A 22,073-nucleotide genomic window follows, 5' to 3' on the forward strand; every position below is an offset into this window, starting at 1 on the left:
AAAAATTTAATTGAACGAAAGGATTATTATAAATTTGTAAAGTTGTATGAAAATAAATCGAGGCTTTACCGGTCTATTCGATAGATTAAGCACCACCTGAAATACATCACGTATTCTTCTTGAAAAATTGAACTTAGTTATGTAAAATTATCCCAAAAAGGAATAAAATCATAAATAAATATACAGTTATGACAATATTCTAAAATTATAAGATTGAAAAATCATTTCCATCGTGAGAACAAACTGAACACATCATACTTGTCAAAGTAATCGGGATAAGAATGGTAAGACACAAGTTAAGGAAGTTCAGAGGTATGCCGCAATCTCGAATTTTAAAATCACAGTAGATAATCGGTCTAGTTCTTTGTCATAAACTGCAAATTTGAAGAGAGAGTTGGAATTTTTTGGTTACACTGTTTATTTATATAAAGAAAACTTAGTTATTTGTTATTCATTGCATGTCCGAAAATGGTTTAACAAATACCAAATATTTGTGCCTTTAAATTTTTTTTTTAAATAAGCTATTTAAGGGGAGATAACTCTTTTAGTTCAAAATTAATACTGGACATATAGGGAAATTCTCATGTTTTGCTTGTAGCAAGAAAACAAGTTCAGTAACACCACTTTTATTTTCATTTTCTAAAAATATTATATAAAACTTATCTTCTCAAATTGTACTTCAAAACTCTGTCTCGTAGATTTGTTTTATGCACAAAATGTTTTTGTTCATGAACAATCTAAGCAATTTTGGCAATTTTGAACGACTCTTACCTTGAATAAAGCGCAGTGACCCATACTTTTATCAGTTTTTGGGGAAAATCACAGTAAAATCTTCGTTTTTGCTAAGTATAAGAAAATTCTGTCATTTTATTCCCATGAACAACCTTAAACCATGCTTCTGCTGAGAAATGAAAAGTTGGCAACTTTTTTATTTATTTGGTCTTGAATTCGTTCATATTTGCCTCTAACAAGAAAACAGATACAAATATGAATCGGGTCGACTTTCACCTATTTACATATTTTTATAAAGATAGAAACTATTGACTAAATCAAAAGATGTATCCTGCTGTCAAGTCGTGTTTGTAATGAATATTCGTAAAGCATTCACAGATTGTTTTAGTATTAGGGATGCACGTAAGAAGATTAGAAATAAACATCAATTTTTGCAAAACCTATGAATGAAGTCCAATCAATTATATATCATTTACATTACTTATCTTTTATGTAAAAATAATGGAATATACTGAGGTATTATAGGTTAATCATAGAATAAATAGAACGCTCAACAGCAACAATATCTTTAAACTAATGATGAATTTACAAAATCATCCAACGTTCACTTAGAGGTAAGACATATTTAATTCATGAAACTTGATAGCATCAAAAATAAAACAATTATGCAGCGTTGATGTAGCTGAAAGATAAATCACTCAATTTCGCATGATTCACGATTCATGATATTTCATATCTATTACCAAAATGATCAAATGGTTGACGGAAAATATGCTGCACAATTTTTACTATATATCAGAAGGCTTTTTTTTACACTTTCCACAGGATCATTTAATGATATGCTGAAAATATACTTACAGCTCATACATTATGTACGAAAGAGTCCTCACGAACATTAAGTCAGATATTGAGTTACCATCTAAATACCTATAAAATCAAAATACATTTATGGTAGCAATACATTATGTTGGCATATGTAGTGATATATTTTAGCAATGTCTACTACGATATTCGCCAATAAGACGATATTTGCTTAACAATTGTTTTCTCATAGTTATGGCAATATCACTAATAAATTATAATGACATTGTTTTGCAGTATTTTCAGATATAATTTTGCTATTTATCCGTTAATAAATGTATGTATTAATGAATTGTAAAATCAATAGTTTCATTGTTTTTTTAAGCTAAAACCTTAAAAGGTTTTAAATACGCTAATGAGAGATCGAAAAAAAGTTATAACCATTACAGCCATATCGGTGTTTTAAATTCTAACACAAAAATTGGATGATGAATGATTTTTTGTATTTACAAGAAATCGTATCAAGATAAAATTGAGAATGGAATGGGAAATATTTTAAAGAAACAACAACCCGAACAAAGAGAAGATAACACCTAAAGACCACCAATTGGTCTTTAGCGCAGCGAGAAAATTCCGCAACAGGAGGAGTGCCGCAGCTGGTTCCTTAACAAAACAGATAATTAGTTCAGTGATAATGGACATAATACTAAACTCCGAAATATATACAAGAAACTAATCATACAAAACTAACAAAGGCCAGAAGCTCCTGACTCGGGAAAGGCGTAAACATGCGGCGGGGTTAATTATGTTTTTGAGATCTCAACCACCCCTGTACCTCTATCAAATGAAGAAAAAACAAACACACAACAATACACACATTAAAACGCAGTTTTAAGAAATCTGAGTCCGATGTCAGAATAGGTAACAAATGAAACGATAGGGATACATAAATTAACAAAGGACTGCTAGTATTCATTGACATGCCTGCTCAATAATTCAATTAAACCGATTGGAAGATAATGTATTCATCATGCACAATCTCTCCAGGTGGAGGTTAAGTATTATAACATCATAAAAGAGTCCTTTTATTTCAATCCCAATTTATCAATTTCTGACAATTATTTCGATGTGTCCTTTTCATTTTTATTGTTCTTTTGGCAACTTGATTGGATGGAGTTCTAATTGCTTCACCTTTACCTGTTTACATTCTCATTTTAGTTCTCGCGTGTATTACTTAAAAACATGAACATTCATTGTTTACCAGAAATTTAAGTTTTGAAGTTTAATTTCTATAATAAATCTTGTTTATGAATTCACTTTTTTAAGTTAAGATTTGGCTTTAGGTTGCAGTTTTGTAATTGACTGCTCCATAGGCTTACATGCAAAACAGCTGATCTTTGATTAAATAAAAATAAAAAATGCTATATGGAAAAAATCTCATGTTCATATCATGTATGTACTAATGTGAAATTATGATTTAATCGAAAAAAAGGTAGGTCATGCCATGAAGAATAAAAAGTTACGTAACCCTGAAGTCAAAACATTTTTTGTACTTTCTGTTTGATTGATATCCCTCAAAAATAGCAATTTTTTTTTAAAGTCTATATATATATATTTCAATTCAGCATAAACCTATATTCAAACAGAAAAACATGAGTTTAGAAAAAAAAACCAGAAAAAAATGCACAATTTTGTTTCCATCCATGTTTTGACATGCACCGGAAACTGGAGTTGTAATAAAAGACTGGTTTTTGATATTTTTTTGATATATAATTCATATAGATATGATAGAAACAAAATGTGTCTGAATGAGGTTCAAGACTACAAAATAAAAGGAAATATCCATAAACAGAGAAGCATAACATAAATAATCCAAAAATAAAGAAAACGAGACATCATGCAGACCCTTGTATTCAAGGTCAATGCACAGTAAATCACCTATGTCGCAGATGTTAGTTATATTTTACATATAACTTGGTCTCGTTGACTTATAAATTTGAAAACCACAAAGTAATGTTTTTATCTCGTTTGTGTTTTGAAATATATCTACTTGAATTCTTTCAAAACATATGCCATCATTTGAAGAAAACACATACCAACAGCAAAAAACGTTTATATAGCTGTCTAAAAATAATCACATCTCCAATTTTTGATACATGCATTTTTCTAAAAAATATCTTAGTAGCTTGTACAAACATTAAGTAAGTTGAGTGAGTCTGTGAAAGTCTATCCTCCTGGCTAACTTAACTACATGTTTGTTTCTCTTTTGTGTAAATATTTGTCATTTCAATTTGTTTTTCACACAGGCTATATCTTATATAGAGAATAATACATGGCAAAATCCGTATCATATGTCATATGTCGTTGTGTCGTACACAATTAAGACAATAAATATATGAACTGTTTTCTGATCCATAGCACTGGGTGACCTTCAGTTCTACTTTTGTCTTGTTTCATAGGCCTTAAAAGAACTGATCAATTACTTATCCGAAGCACCTTTCAATTTGCGTGCTGTTGTTTTTCAAAAAAATATTTTGTTTATCATTGTATCTATTTGTGTGTTTTGTACTTTTATAGTTGCATCTAATGTGCCAAAAATATGAAAACTTGACGTTCGTGACGTCACATACCAAACAATGACGTCATTAAAAAAAATGACCTATTTTGTGGAAAAATTTTCTTGAGCAAAAAAAATAAAACTGACTTTATGTATAAAAAAAAAAGAAAAGAAAAGTAGGGGTGTGATAAAGGGTAGGGGTGCGATAAAGGGTAGGGATGTGATAAAGGGTATGCGGTAAAGGGTGTGCATCAAAGTTGCGCGATATGGATTAAACAGCATGCTATTTATCACATATGCAAAACTACTGTATTTACTACTAAACATATGATAAATATATATAATATCTACATCTGTACGCCGTGTTTATTTACTTTTGCTATTTGTGATATCGTTTCTGTATCTATGTTTTAGTTGATGAGAATAAAGATCGGAAGTTCCTAAAGCCATAAAAAACATTTTCAAATAAATTTGAATCACACCTTATTTTTTTTTTGCCTAATCTAAATGCCTTTATTTATAAAATTTAAGAATATTCTGTATATCTCAAAAATAGGTTATTTTACATTTCCTTTGCCAGTGGTCAGTAATAAGATTGAACATCAAACAGAATGGTGATCGGGTTCATGATATCTAAATCAATAAAACAAGGTATGAAAGTTTGTACCTTTTTTTCTAACAATGCTTTCGTCAAACAGAAACATTTATCAATTTTCTTTGTTATAATCCTTAGAAATTTGTTTTCATTTTAAGAAAATGTGTCATCTGCCCGCGTCACACTGTCCCGATTTTTACGCCGATGGCAACACGATTATGGAAATTTTCAAAATCGGGACTGATCGTATTCTGATCGGGCTATTCGTAGTGCCATCTTCATCATCGTAGAACCATCGGCCACTTTGTTTAGCCTTCAAAGACAACTTCGGGAAGGGTTTTAAATTTTTTAACATGTTAAAAAATCCCCGAAGGTGCGTCCGATGTTGAGGGTTCTTATTGAGTTCGTATCACCGTCCTCACCATCGTAATGTCACCGGGAATGAATCTTTGAACATCGTATTGCATTCGTGTTTCCATCGTTTTCATCGGGCAGTTTTGTCTACACGAATGAATCACGAAGTTAACCGAAGGTCTTACGATGGCAACACGACTTCGTAAAGACCTCGTAATCCCGACGTGTTGTCATCGAATAAAAGTACGAAGGCGACAAGATGGAACTACGACTGCAATAAATCCAGCTAAATGTAAGTTAATTTTCGCGCTATTATACATTTAAAGTGCCATGCGCGATATGCACTGGTCAGTCTAATACGACAGTTAAGAAAGACGTTCACAAAACATGGAGCTCATATCATATGATTCTATGAGAACAAGAAAGATGACAGCGTTGTTTCTATTAATTCAAATGGAACAAGAAGAGCAGCTATTACAGGCTCAGGATTTATTTTTACAAGTAAAATATCAATTTTTCCTATCAAGTAACATAATGAAAATCATAAACGCGCCTCGTACACCAACACTGCAGGTACCGTGACGTATATAGGGAAACTAACTTTTTCTTCATTATTCTGATTTTTTATGTATCGTCTGAGTTGTTGTTACACGAATGTTTACTCCATAACCATTTTGTTTTTTATATGTCATATTTTGCCACATTTGTTGCATTCCCCACATCCTTCCTTTTGTCTATATTATTATGATATTCTCCTGGAAAGAGTTCGTTTTGAATAAAATGGATGAACGAACCCATTACCTTACCTTTAAGATAGATCAGTAAACATGGGCATAATTATGGGTGATTATTCAGACTAGCGCACACATTTTACGGTTCAAACAAGGCAATGCCGAGCGTGGCATCCCATCGTATGTAACATATAGGGGACAAATATGGACACTATATTTGTACATGACACATGCAGAAAATGGTAAATTGAATATGCATATTTGATACATAAACTATGTTTTTAGAAATCAACCAAAACATTCAGTAACTGGAAATACCTTTAATATTGTCTTTAGAACCAGCAGGTAAAAAAAATGAGCAACCAATTTCCTGTGTATTATGCTATTTCAAGGAGAAAAAACAAGTCCATCTGCATGACCTTGAACTTTGGCCTTGAACGTTAAAAATGTCAGATCATTACTAGGAGGAACAATATACCAATTGTGGTTAAAATCTTTTGAAGCATAGTGGTTTTAGAGTGTCCACAAGGATGAAATTGCCTTGTATTACAACTGCCACTGTGACCTTGACCTTTGAACTTTAAAGTCAATAACGCTTAGATATTCTTAACGAGTAACACCATACCAAATTTTGAGTATTTTGGTTCTAGAACCAGAAATGAAATGCACAATTTAATATATATTCAATATTGATCAAACAATTTACAACGCGTGATGCCTTCGGCATATAATTTAAATGCATCGTAAGCTGTACATTTTTAGACATCGTATGGCCATCGCGCCATCATCGTAATCCATCGTGTAGCCTTCGTATTCCATCGTGTAGGCCTAAGCTGAGATATGAAGCTTAAATATCCGTCTTCGGTTAACCTTCGTATGTCCATCTTTTGCTATCGTATATAATTTCGGCACCATCGTATATACTTCATTATTCTTCGTACTTGCTTCGGTCACTTTTTGGTATTTTAACGAGATCGGGACCAACTTCGTACGAACTTATAATTTTCGCATTCAGGTGTCCATCGTATATAAAAATCGGGACAGTGTGACGCGGGCATTAAGAAAATCATAGAATTCATTTTACGCTATTCAGATTATCATACAAGTTTTATGAATAAGAGTTAAGACTTGACAAGTTATCAATTCGTAATCAGAATAATGTCTTTAGGTAGTGAGATTCCTTTACTGTTGACTCCTATGTGCCATTTTGAATTACCACATGACGAATCATATTTAAAGTGTCGATCTAGTACACAAAGATATGAAAATGAACTATATTTTTGACCCCAAAATCAATAGGTTATTTCCATGTTCGTTTCCCGATGTCTTCCCTTGTACTGTATTCTTCCTAATCAGTAAAAGAACAACTCAAGTCACAGCCTAAATACTATTTTACACAAACACATTGTTTTAGTAAAAATTGTCATTGTACGTTTCCATATGAACTATTAAGTTATCAAATATCCTTTATAGTTCTTACATATCAAACAAAACCAACTGAAGTTACTAAGTAGTAAGTATCTTTCGTAAAAAATTCTATTTAAGAAATATTGACCCCAAACTTTGACCTTTTGACCCCCATATTATAACTTATTAGCATTCCCCTCCCAATAAAGAATGCAAGTTACTACTTCGAAACTAATTTGCTATTATTCTGTAGTATTGAAATTGGACTGATGACTAACCAAATGACAAGAGAACAGATAGGCGGGAATAATTGATATTTTGATACAACCGATTTTGTTTACAGAATGATAAAAGTTGATATAGAAATTACTTACAGATATTGAAGTGAAGTTAATCCAGCAAAAGTTCCATTCTGTTTGAATGATATTGAATTGTTATTCAGTGATCTGTAATTAATATAGGTTAATGAGATATGTAATGCATAAACGTCTTACAGCTGGAATTTAAGGTGTCAACATTTGTCAAAACAAAGGTGGAAACACAATTAAGTGTGAATACTTATCAAAATAAATGTGGAAACACGATATAAAAAATATTAATGTTTAACCCAGTCAGGTAATCAGGGAAAAATAGTATGGGTTAAAACGTTGCTGCCTATATTTTATCTTACAGGAATTAAAGAAGGATTTGTTAACATCTCCTTACTTCATTTGAATACCCTATCAGTAAATAAAGACTTTTAACGATCCATCTTGGTTCATGTATGTTATTAAGGAGGCTCCCGGGTACAAAAATTTTCAGAAAAAAAAAATAAACATTTGTTTTTTCATTACAAATTTTATTTATTACAATTTTAGTTATTACCGTATGAAATTATCTCCCTTTGGTGCAAAAATGCCATTTGTGGGCATTAAAATTGAAATATCTTTTTTAACTCATCGGTGACCTAATATTTTTTATTATTGTTTTCCAATAAGCGGTACATAAACTAAATAATTGTAAATTTTAAGCGATTTCTGTAATTTAGTACTTATTTTTTTCGATGTTACCACTATTTCTCCTATTATATATAATTAGTTCAACAGAAAAAATGGACATAATCAAAAATGTATGCTTCTTTCGGAGGCAGATTATGAGCTTAAAAGAACAGTGACCCCATTTTTTTATTTCATTTTTCTATTAAGTATATGATAAAGTTCATATATAGAAAAATATAGCGAAATCCTATAGAAAAAAAAAGAATTATACCTGCGAGCCCTTTAAGTTGATTCAAATATAAATATAAGAGTGTACATGTTACCTATTTTATATACACTGACATTTTGTGTACCTAAAATATTATAAAAAAATTATACCTTGTTTGTCTCATACCCTCACATCTTGTGTGTAACTACTGTGTTAAAACACCCATAAATAACTTTAAGAAATAAGGGCAAATGTTAAAGTAAATTTGAAAGGCAAATCAGCCAATTCAATTACTGTGTAGATTGACGTGAATATAATAAAAAGTGTATCGACAACACTGTTTTGAAAATGGATAAATGTTTACAACAAATAGAACATCCAAATTATCGAAAAATTCTATGTCGTAACATTTAAAAAAGAACAAGAATCTGAAATTATTGTTTTGAGACATTAGTTAAAGGGGCACTAGCTGTCACATTCATGGTCACCGATTTGACTCAAATTCTCATATTTGATTTATAACAATGTAAAACATGTATCGAAACTATCAAAAGTATAAAATAAACAATTTACAGAGCATGGGGTCGATAATATGTAGGTTCGTTTCGTGTGTATTTTAGTCCAGACGCCATCTATTTAAATATCGTGTTGACCTCAGATGACCATATAAGCGATGTAAACATAAATAAAGATATAAATAGATTAAGCCAACTCGTGCAATTTTGATTTTCATAGGTCTGTTTAATTTAATTTATAGATTAAAAATATTTGTTTCTCATCGTTTCATCTGTAGAACAATGATTTTATGTGGATCGAATCAGTTTTCAAATGATTTACCGTTGTGTCACTTTCATTATTGACATTATTTTCCTTTAATCACCAGTACACGTACAATGCATGCGTTGTCAATCTCTAGCTAGGGGGTTAAATTGAAGTTCCCATGAATATGGATTTATTGAGGTCGAATTATTCACTTGCAAGTGAATACTTAAATATCAATATTTCTTAGCTTAATTTGACAAAATTGAACCATTTTGGCTGCTAACAGCGATTTATTATTTCACTATTTCACATTCATTATTGTTTGAACAAAAACAAATCTTATTTTAGATCTTTTATATATCTCGTAGCTAGTGCCCCTTTAAGGAACAGAATAAGCTAAACATATTGATAGGTTATGGAGCTCCTTTTTGAGATGTTTGCGTCTTGAAAAATGGAGGCAAACATCTGTCTTGGACCTTTATCTCATATTTGCATCGGCATTATTTGGGTCTCAAACCGAAAGAAAAGAAATCTATAATCTGCTTAAATTAAAGGAGTTTGTCCAATTTCTGGCACCGTTGCAAAGGGACATGGCGCACTATGACGTGACGTTATATTTCGTTTATTTTCCATACTCATGCATAAAGCCTTTAGCTATTGTTGAAATAATTTTAATGAAATATTTTTTCTTGTTATGTATCAATGTTTTCTCTAAATGGAATTTGACTATATTGCGAATGCATTATTAAGTACTTTTCGATTCGGACTCTGTCATTTAAATATTCAGACTGACCTATCAGAAGGTCTCGCTATGCATGTAATATACTGTTTAATTAATCTATGGAGTCACAATTCATCTTCGCATTGATTATGAATTTCTGTCTATTTTGGAAATATTATTCTGCCGGTTTCAAATTTATCATACACCGCGTCTAGTGTCACAGCAGATTTTAACTCAGAATTCTTCTTGGTTCGAATGAAAGAAAGGCAACGGTTGTATACCGTTGTTTAACAGTTATAAATCGATTAATCGAGAACCAATCCGGATCACAAACCAAAAACCGAGATAAACACATCAACTATAAAAGGAAAACAACGGAACAACAGCAATACGTAACAGCTTCATACACAATCAACAACAGATTTAGAAACGGACTGTTTGTTAGTAGCTCAAATATTCCCGACTTGGTACAGGACATTATATTAAAATATGGTGGGTTGAACATAGTTTTATGACTAGCCAAACCTTCCGCTTATATGTCAATGTTTTAAATACCAACATTATGTGAGAGATAACAGTATAAATAAACGAAAAAACACTAATGACATATAAAAAAGAGACCCAGGGAGCCTGTGTCGCTCACCTGATATTTTTATATTTACAACGCATGCATAAATTAATGCACCCGTTGTACCTTTGCTTTCTTTTAAGTGATATAAGTAAAAAATTGCATTTTACCCCTATGTTCTATTTTCAACCAGGTCGGCCATGTTAGTTGGCAGGCGGGGTCATCGGACTCATTTTTTAACTAAATATCCTAATGATGATTGTGACAAAGTTTGGTCAAATTCGTCTCAGTAGTTTCAGAGAAGAAGATTTTTGTAAGATTACATAAGATTGATGAAAATTTGTTGAAGATTTCTTATAAAGTACAATAACTCCGTAAGGGTTCAATTGACCATTTTGGTTATTTAACTTATTTGAAGTTCTTACCTTGCTGAACAATATTGCTGTTTACAGTTTATCTCTATCTATAATATTATTCAAGATAAAAACAAAAGAACTGCACAATTTCCTTAAAAAGTACAAATTCAGGGGCAACAACCCAACAACAGGTTTTCCAATTTGTCTGAAAAATTTCAGGGTAGATAGATATTGACTTGATTAACAATTAAACCTCGTGTCAGATTTGCTCTAAATGCTTTGGTGTCAGAGATAAAAGCCAAAAGCTATACTTTACCCCTATGTTTTATTTTTCGCCATGGCGGACATGTTCGTTGGTTGGCCGGGTCATTGGGAACTTTTTTTTAGACTAGATACCCTAATTATGATCGTGGCTAGGTTTTGTTAAATTTGGCCAATTAGTTTCAGAGGCTAATTTTTTGTAAAAGTTAACGACGGACGACGAACGACCGACGACGGAAGCCAAATGATGAGAAAAGCTCACTTGGCCCTTTGGGCTATGTGCGCTAAAAATAATAAAATAGGTCATTATCTAAGATGTAATTAACAGAAAAAAACAACGGACACCTCCCGTTAGCTTAGGACAGTAAAAAACCAATACACCATGTACACCACAAAAGAATTATAAACTGTTCGTCAACAAAAAGTTACGTCACAGGTAAATTTCTAAAAATAAACTATAAAAATGGATCAATTTGTAATGATTTTGTCATGTTTTTTCTAACCATAATAAAAATGTTAATATAGAATTGTGTTAGTAATGGTACTATTATTTGTATTTTCTAACCATGTTGGTATTCCTTCTAAATAAACAAATGCGCGAAGCAAATAAAGCAAATGCATATATACTTGCTTTAAACTAAAAATCATATGAATGAGCTAGCTGATTAATTATCTTAATTTTAACGTACATATGTAGAATTAAAAAAGAATACAACCCACAAACAATAAGACATAACCTGGACATAACACACAATAGGCAACCAGACTTACAAAAGAAACAACTAAATACATAAATGTTGAATGAATAAATACCGATACACGTCTAATGGCAATGCAAATTCACACTAGGGCAAAACAGTCATATTCGGGAATAGGTCTTGTTCGGTACTAAGCAGACTAGACGACGGATGCAAATTTAGATCTTATTTAGTGTTTTCTCCAATTCATTGGCTGTAGACGAACTTTGTTTTTTATTATTTTTTTCAACCTTTCACTTAGGTAAACTTTAAATTCGATCGGAATGTTTGGGTCATGATAACATATAATTATATATCAAAGGTACCAGGATTTAATTAAATACGCCAGACGCGCGTTTCGTCTATAAAAGACTCATCAGTGACGCTCAGACCAAATAGTTATAAAACAAAACAAGTACAAAGGTGAAGAGCATTTGGAACCCAAAATCCCATACAGTTGTGCCAAATACGGCTAAGGTAATCTAAGGATAAGAAATTCCTTAGTTTTTCGAAAAAAATTAAAGTTTACCTCTTTCTTGTTGCGTTCGGAATTCATTTACTGTAAGTTGTTTATCTTATTAGATGCCGTTTATAATGGGTCACAACGGTTACATTTGTGTTTTAAAAAACATTCAAATTCTTCTTTTATTCTTGATTCAGTTGTTCATTAGTAAACATCGCATACTCTTTTTGTTCTACAATACGTTATGTTTCGTTTTAAATGTGACAGTATATAAATAACACATAGCTTAGAGAGTGATAGAGCAGATTGTTACCCCGAGAAAACACTGTCAACCGCGGCGGAGCCAAGGTTGACAATGATTTTCCGAGAGGTACCAATCTGCTCTGTCACCTTCTCAGTTATGGTTTTTTTTTAATTTATTATACTGAATTGCCTATCCTTATTGTCTTTTACAGATTAATTGTATTTTAAAAGTATTTTCTATGACGTCACGTACATAACAACGTTACAGGAATCATAAAAAAACAGCCAAAGTTAAGCAAGATGTTGTATTTTTTAATTTTGACAGTCAAATAATAAATTCTGAGCAAAAAACGTAGAACTTAAGCATTGTATTTAATTACTTGATGTAAATTCGATTCATTTTCTTTTAAATTGTCAATTTTTTATTGATCTAGACGAGAGGGTAACATTCAAAAAAATTGTCACCCTCTCAGCCATGTGATAGAGTAAATTAATACTTGCGTATTAGCCAATCAAAATATGGCATTTTAACTTGAAGTATAATAATATAAAAGGTCTTCTTGTAAAACATGCAGGTTTTTATTTCTGTAACAGATTTCTTTATATAATAATGTTTGTAGATTTATTGTATTGGACTAAGATGTCACCGCACTTTTGAATCCTTTTAAATAGTAAAGTTAGTTCATCAACATGTATCGCTCTAGCTTATAGATTTGAATCTTAGCTCATTGTTTCTGATTTCGAGGTCTTTTTTTCTGTAGTATTATTTGTTTTTTTGACTTGGTTGTCTATAATATTCTATTGGTTCTTTTGTATTTAAACGTCTATTTGCTTTTCGTGAGAATTTCGAATTTTGCCTCCGTTGGTTTCATCAACATTGTCCAACTCGAGACTAAAGAGTTTCTTTTATAGTACTGCGTTACATCTCATTTGGATACTTGTTATCGATTGCTAAGATATTTTAGCCTCTAATTTCATAACAGTGAAACGCTTGCTATTTTTCTCTGAAAGATAATATCCCTTCATCTTCCCCATCAATTAATTTTGACAGCTTGCTAAAATTTCAGCTTGAATGTCATAAATTTAGCTCAATAGTTAGACTTGTTATAAACGATGTATACATATATTATATTGTACTCAGATCATCCCTGACATATACTACAGCAAAACGGATACACATCAATAGTAAAATTCCTCTCTTATCATCCTTCTCCTACACAACGGAATATTCCATACTGTACTGGTTTTGATGTTATATTTGTTATTCTCATAGGATTTTGTCTAATACTTAGTCCGTTTCTGTGTGTGTTACATTTTAATGTTGTGTCGTTGTTCTCCTATATTTAATGCGTTTCCCTCAGTTTTAGTTTGTGACCCCGATTTTGTTTTTTGTCCATGGATTTATGAGTTTTGAACAGTGATGTACTACTGTTGCCTTTATGTAAGGCCAGAAGGATATAAGCAATGGTCCCTGGTGATGAACTTTAGACATTGAGAATGGATGAACTTACAATATACTGGACTCAACAGTGTTATCCAAACATGTTAATTAATAATGATATAAAAAAGGCATAACGTTTTTACAGTCGGAACCCAAAAGGAAAAACAAACGAAAAATAAAATGATTACCTTCGTATGCACATACGACCACAAGTTCCGGACCTATTTAGTTTCATACGATAAAATATTTCATACATGCCCACACCAAACATCCACGATAGCGACACACCGTGACAAAACACACTGTCGATATCGACAATTTCGGTACGATGTCGAATCGATATCGTCGAATGACGATAGCATGAAAATACATACTGTCGATATCGTCAATATCGACAATAACAAAACGATATCAAATCGATATAAAAAAATTCTGAATTAAAAAATGTACGAACAAACAGGACGTCGATATCGACAACAGCGATACGATATCGATTCGATATAGAAAATTTTAAACCTCTCCCCGATGATATATGGTATATGGATATACATAAAAGAAGAAAAAAACATAATCTTAAAAGAAATGTTGACAAAAGACAAACCAAGTAACAAATAAGACATACAAGGACAAACACCAACATTTGATATTGAAACTAAAAACAAATGAAAAACGCAGACCTCGTAATACTTGGACGACCTTACCATAAATTCTTATTGCGTTAACATCTATGTATGATGCATGTCAAGTTAAGATATTTTACATGATCTCTTAAATGCATAGCCAACATTGACAAACTCGTATGTAAACTTTACTTTAAGAGAAATTTTACGGATTAACTTCAACCGGAGAAAAAAAAATATAAACGCATATAGTCCCCCTTTTGAATGATCCAATCAATAATCAAATTACCCTCATGTGTTGTCAAATGAAGATCCTAATAGTGTTAAATATCTTATACGATGTAATTTTAGTTGTTGTTGAAGCTATTGGATGTTTTCTTTGTCAAATTTGATTCGATATCGTATCGTTGTTGTCGAAATCGACGTCTTGTTTGTTCATACACAGTGTGTTTTGTTACGGTGTATTCGTTTGTCGATATCGATTCGATATCGTGTCGACATTGTCGATGATAACAAAGACAGAGGTTTAAGGCTGTTGTTCAAGTTATGGGATGTTTGTCGATATCGATATGATATCGTCGATATCCGAAAACATAGACAGAGGTTTCAGGCCGTTGTTCAAGTAACGGGATATTTTTCGATATCGTCGATATCGAAATATATCGACAACCAAGACAGAGGTTTAAGGCCGTTGTTCCAGTAATGGAATTTTTGTCGATATCGATTCGGTATCGTCGATATACACAACAAAGACAGAGGTTTCAGGCCGTTGTTTAAGTTATGGGATGTTTGTCGATATCGACAACAAAGACAGAGGTTTAAGGTTGTTGTTCAAGTTATGGGATGTTTGTCGATATCGATTCGATATCAACATTCATGACAGAGGATTCAGGCCATGTGGACATAACAACATACATACGAAAAGTCATGTATTGATATCGAATCGATATCATCGATATCGTCGATATCGACACAACAGCGCGTTTTGGACATACCTCGTTTCTGCACCAAAGCTAGAGAATGAAACTCGCTTTTAAGAAAAACTTACTATACAATCGCCGGCAACACAAAAACTTAAAAAAATCCCTTGATACAAGTCAAATTCGACTCGATTCAGGATAACAATTCAGTAATAGAGTGTTGGGATACTAGATGTGTTATCTGCTCAAAAGGATAGAAATATTTTTGGAGAACAATAACATGAAATGTTTAATAAAATTTAAAAAAAATCTATATAAATGTGAAGTCATCCAATTTGATATATTGCTTACCTCGAGTGAATTGCTGAACAATAAATATAGGACAAACCGGTATAACTCTTTGTTTACGGGTATGTGTAAAATTTGGAACAATACCTTTTCACAAATCCAACAGAACATGTGACACATGTCGATAAGAGATGGAAGAACATTTTATCAAATCATTTAAGCCGACGCTAAATGCAAAACAAAACCAAAAACGTCGACAATGACATAACGGTCTAAAACCTCAACATTACCAACAGTAACGACAAGCGTTACCAACAACTTATAACATCTGAGTCTTAAAATATATGACTTACAGAGTAGACAAGGTTGACGACAGAGACTCAATAAATGACAGGTCATCAATCATATTACCATCTAAATACCTACAAAAGACAATATAATTGATATTTACATTAATATAATTTTAAAAGTTAAAGTATATGATGAAATAAATTATCTTATGCTTTTCTTTATGTTGAAATGAACATAACTAATGTTTATTTAATTTAGTTGTTTTATATAGTTCTTTACGGTATTGGTTTTTATTTTAAATTTAAAGTTTTCAACATGCCTATACGTTCTAATTACGCGTGTACAACGACCCCTCTCACATGTCTCAAGCTAGGTCCACACTGTCGATCACATACACTCGTTCAAGCCCAATCCAGAGAGATTAAGTGTTCGCGAGACTTGTCCAGTGAGACTTATACCGCTGTTCAAAATTCATAAATCGATAGAGAAAAAAAAATCCGGGTTACAAACTAAAAGTGAGGGAAACGTATCAAATATAAGAGAACTACGCCACAACAGAGACACAACACCGAAATGTAACAAACCCGAATTTGTATTCAATTAGTGGTCAGATTGGAACTTAACAACAAAGCATTTGCTTTTTCAAATGTCTGTCAGTTACTGTTCACTTGGTGTTGACTACTTGTTCTGCTATTACTGATTTGAACTGACGAATATATAAATAAACTCATCATAGATACCAGGACTAAATTTTATATATACGCCAGACGCGCGTTTCGTCTACAAAAGAATCATCAGTGACGCTCGAATCCAAAAAAGTTATAAAAAAACCCATAAATGTTGTTATCCGTGCCCGGAAATTTAGAAAGGATCCATGTAAACTTGTCGCTCCTTTAAATAAACTTATTCCAAAAGGTTACCTATTCAACACTGTAATAAGATCATTGAATATTTTATTATTGGTATAACTATAAATTTTGTTATCAGTAAATTAAAAGCTAACTAAATATTACTAGTATGTTATATACATATACATATTCATGGATCTACAATCTGTCGATACCTGTAACTTGGCATTGCACAAGGTCACGTTTTTCTCTGGCTGTTTATGACGTCTTTTACGCTAAATCCATTGGATGTTGGATGTGTACAGATTGATTGTTTAGTCTTAGATGCATGATTTTTTTATTAGTTGTTAGTGGCTTGGAACTAGCTGTCAGATAACTGCGAGTACTCTCAGTTCTGTTCATTGTGTCTTTTTGTGTCGGGATGTATAAGTACCCGGTCACGTCCACTTGTATTTTTGTCCATCTGATGAGTTAAGCCATTTTCAACTGATTTTTATAGTTCGTTATTATGTTGTACTGTTATACCACTGTCCCAGGTTAGGGGGAGGGTTGGGATCCCGCTAACATGTTTAACCCCGCCACATTATTTATGTATGTGCCTGTCCCAAGTCAGGAGCCTGTAATTCAGTGGTTGTCGTTTGTTTATGTGTAACATATTTGTTTTTGGTTTATTTTATTGCATAAATGAAGCCGTTAGTTTTCTCGTTTGAATTGTTTTACATTGTCTTATCGGGGCCTATTATAGCTGACTATGCGGTATGGGCTTTGCTCATTGTTGAAGGCCGTACGGTGACCTATCGTTGTTAATGTTTGTGTCATTTTGGTCTTTTGTGGATAGTTGTCTCATTGGCAATCATACCACATCTTCTTTTTTATATAATGTTTCGAAAATATAAACATCTGTTCCCGGCAAATTGAGTTTTCAAACATAATTATTTTACTTACAAGGACCGTAGTCCGGTAAATCTATCGAATTGGTTATCGGGTACGTCACTTATTGAATTATTATTCAAGGACCTAAAAATACACATTTTATATATTAAAAAAATGATTCTATGTTCGTCTCTGTTAAAGAAATCCCATAGATTAAACTTGTGAAGTATTTTCTTCAAGTTTAGCGTTAAAATAAATATCTTGGTAATTTTTATGTAGGCTTTAATTCTATATTAGATTAAATTTGATATAAAACACAAGCTCTTAAATTATATGACTTTTTTAGAAATGAACTTGTTAGATGAGTATTTCATTGATGTTTTTACTTTGTTATTTGCCGTACAAAATGAACAACCACTATTTCATAACTTAGATTTAAGAATGTAAAAACTATCACAGTCTGTTTTCACGATGTGTTTTCACTAAATTGTAAATATACCCAATCATAATTTAACTTTGTAGCTTTTTTTTTTTAGTAAAAAACGTTGCATGAAAGAATAATAAATTTGATATATTGAAAATAGGATGTCAAGTGATTGCCAATAAAACAAACATTCACCAAAGACCGCATGAACAGATTGGAATATTTGATTTACAGAATTTAGACTGATTTACCTGAGTTTTTTTCTATAAGTTATTATCAAATTCATTCAGCCTAGATCATATCAAAGATACCAAGCTCATTCATTTGTACAAAAGACGCAAGCTTCGTCTACATACGACTGATAAGAGACACTCGAATAAAACAAGTAAAAAAATCAAAAGCATCGGGAAGTTAAAGAAACTTGACCATGATTTGATCTTGCTTTTTAGAACTTCAACCATTTTGAGACACCAAATAGTTCCCAAAAATATCCTTCGTTTTATGCGTAATTTCTTTTCAACTGAATATTTGAATTTTCCTGCGAGTTCGTTTTTTTTTATGTTAAATTACTTTATTATAAAGTACAAGTCGGTCTTTTTTCACAGAACTTCCCTTCTAGTATGTAAAGAATAATGCAATTGCGTAAATCTTATTCGTTGTTATTTTCCAATTAAGTGTTATTTAAACCTCTTTATGACTAACTTTTCCCAATAAACATCAGAAAAAAGAACAAAAGTTAAGAATTTTCAAATCTTTAATAAAAAATCTTGTAAACAATAAACATATTTGATGAATATAGTTTATTTCTATAAAAATCTTCCGTATAAAATGTGTTTCATAATGCCTTCTTCAAACTGAACAAGACATATTGTGCGATGAAAGTGATCCCTCTTGAATGACATGATACTATTAAGTTAGCCTGAATGGGATATTAGAAAATGCATTAGAAAAATTTGCAACGCAAACATCACGTCTTAAGTGACAACAACTCCACACCACTTTCAAAATAATGAAAACATTATTTGCGTTGAACCAAATGGTATAACAGGCTGCATTACATTACAAAAAGGCATTTGAGAACTAAACTTTATGACAGAGAAATATTTTAATATTCGGAGGCCAACGTTTCATTTTATGCAGCAATCATCAAGCAGAATTCCATTATATAGTTAATACGACATAACTGGGCCTGCGTTTGAGATGGTGTTCCTTCTCAATCAACTATACAATTCGTGGTTGATCATGACAAAGTTCACTCGCGGCAATCATGTGAGTTGGTTCATTGGTGTGAAAGTATGTGCCAAAAGTGACCACGAATATGTTATAAGTGTACAATCACTTATCTCATTCTTTGGTAAAGAATCTCAAATAGCAATTCATGAAAGTGTTATTGACAATACAAATGGCTTAAGTATTGTAGGAAATGTTAAACATGTGGAGTTCGTCTGAGATTTCTCTTAATGGATCGTATTACGATTTCTTTTTTCATTTCAGAGGTTAATAGAATGTCGAGTTTTCTTTAACAATCTGAACACACAATTACATGCGTAATAATAAGTTAATGCACATAATGATAATTATATAGGAGAATAGAAATGTTTTACATCTAAATATAAGCTAATTGGTTGTAATTAGTTATCAAAGGTACGAAGCTTATAATTCAATACGCCAGACGCGCGTTTCGTCTACATAAAACTCATCAGTGACGCTCAGATCAAAATAGTTATGAAGCCAAACAAGTACAAAGTTGAATAGCATTGATGACTCAAAATTCCAAACAGTTGTGCCAAATACGGCTAAGGTTATCTATTCCTGGGATAAGAAAATCCTTAGTTTTTTGAAAAATTCAAAGTTTTTTCAACAGGAAATTTATAAAATTACCATAAAATTGATATTCATGTCAACACCGAGGTGTTGGATTCTAGGCTGGTGATACCCTCGAGGACGAAATGCCACCAGCAGTAGATGTAAACCACATGTTAGGACTTTAAAAGATAAAGCTTTGAGATTTACTTACATAATTTGCAATACTTACAAGTGTCTTAATGAATTTGATAACGAGTAAACAAAAGACAAGTCAGAAATCTTGTTACCATCTAAATACCTATAAATATATACAAGTATATAAAAAATAAGCCAGGTTTCTAAAAAAAAACGAAGGTAGTCAAATACGTGTTTGATTTTGTTTGATTTAATGACCTCCTCTTTTAAAATTTGCAATGGAGATTGGTATTTTTTTTTTAATTTAAATACTTCTTATAGCAATGTATCAATTGTTTTGCATTATGAACACAAACCTTTTATAAAACCGTTTGAACAGCGCAGCGTTTAAAGAAACATAAACTCATGTGTATCCAATTATGACATCGTTGCTAGAAACAATGCACACTTTTTTGATTATCGGGGAAGTTGCGGGAATTATTGGGGTAGTATTGGATCGTAATGCTAAAAATATTAATCAAGAAAGAAACATACAAAAACAAATTGAAACCTCAACTAAAGGTCCACCTGCATCTAATGTTTATTAAATCATGTAAAAAAGTTTAAAATTTTTATTCATTTTTTTTTAGATACTATAGATTATAAGATATAAGATATAAGTTATGATTAGATACTTTAAAAAATGTTGCAGATAATAACCAAAAACTGCATAATTTCCTTAAAATTACCAATTCAGGTCTGAAAATTTAAGGGCTGCTAAATCCAAAAAAAAAAAGCAACAGTAGTATACCGCTGTTCGAAAGATATAAATCGATTAAAACAAAGACAAATCCGGGTTACAAACTGAAACCGAGGGAAACACATCAACAATAAGAGGAACACAACGAAACAACATAAACACTGAGGTGAACAAAAAACAAACGACAATGCAACAAACACACATAAAATAACTATTAGATAACAACAGCCATTTTCCTGACTTGGTACACAACATCTGAACCTGATGAACATATTTACCTGATGTCAGATCTGCTCAAAATACTTAGTTTCAGAGTTTTAACTAAAAACTGCATTTGACCCCTATGTTCTATTTTTAGCCACGTCGGCTATCTTGTTTGGCGGGGGATCATCGGACACATTTTATTAAGAGGATTTCTCAATGATGATTGTCGCCAAGTTTTGTTAAATTTGCCCAATAGTTTCAGAGAGGATTTGTTTTTAAATAATAAGGACACAGACGCCGACGAAGAGGACGACGGACACCAAATGATGAAAGAGGCTAACTTGGACCTTCAGGCTAGGTGAGGTATTAATTTTATAGTGTAAAATGTTATTAATATGTAAGACTCAGATCGACGTCCGGTCTCTAATCGACGTCCGTTGCTCAAATCGACGTCCAAATCTGACGTCACAATGAAATAACATTCCAAATCGACGGCCAATTTATGCTTCTCTAATCGACGTCCAATTTTTAGCTTCTCTAATCGACGTCCAATTTTTAGCTTCTCTAATCAACGTCCGTTTTAGACACAAACTACACTATTGAACTGAAAAGATATCAGATGGAAAGTATTTATAAATGTTAGAAAATGTACTTGCCATAATGTTGAACCCTACAAAACATGTGCAAGTCCAGTTTTGTCAATTATACATAACACAAAAAAATAAAACTGGACGTCGATTAGAGTATCAAAATATTGGACGTCGATTTGTGAATGTAACGTCAGATTTAGACGTCGATTTGAGGTACGGACGTCGATTAGAGGCCGGACGTCGATCTGGGTCTAACAAATATATCATTGAATGGGTTTTCCATATCAGCCCTCGACACATACTTCGATCTTGGGCTAAAACCCTCGGTTCCATAATGGAGTCTGCTTATAGGGCCGGTATTGGAAATGCTATGGAATAATCTATAAATAATTTTGGTATTTGGTTTCTTGTGAAGAGTTGT

At 32.1% G+C, this 22,073-nt stretch overlaps 1 protein-coding gene across 1 annotated transcript in view; it reads right to left on the reverse strand.

Moving 5' to 3' along the window:
- Positions 1–22,073, reverse strand: part of LOC139518864 (leucine-rich repeat-containing protein 15-like) — a 75,513-nt gene that overhangs the window by 27,005 nt on the left and 26,435 nt on the right. The window contains exons 8-12 of the mRNA XM_071310511.1: positions 20,214–20,282; positions 17,827–17,898; positions 16,096–16,164; positions 7,552–7,623; positions 1,591–1,659 (exon numbers count right to left, since the gene is read on the reverse strand). Of these exons, the coding sequence (XP_071166612.1) occupies positions 1,591–1,659; positions 7,552–7,623; positions 16,096–16,164; positions 17,827–17,898; positions 20,214–20,282 (351 nt within the window). The remainder of the gene's footprint in view (positions 1–1,590; positions 1,660–7,551; positions 7,624–16,095; positions 16,165–17,826; positions 17,899–20,213; positions 20,283–22,073) is intronic.

Source organism: Mytilus edulis, chromosome 4 (assembly GCF_963676685.1).
Source record: "Mytilus edulis chromosome 4, xbMytEdul2.2, whole genome shotgun sequence".
NCBI lineage: Eukaryota > Metazoa > Mollusca > Bivalvia > Mytilida > Mytilidae > Mytilus > Mytilus edulis.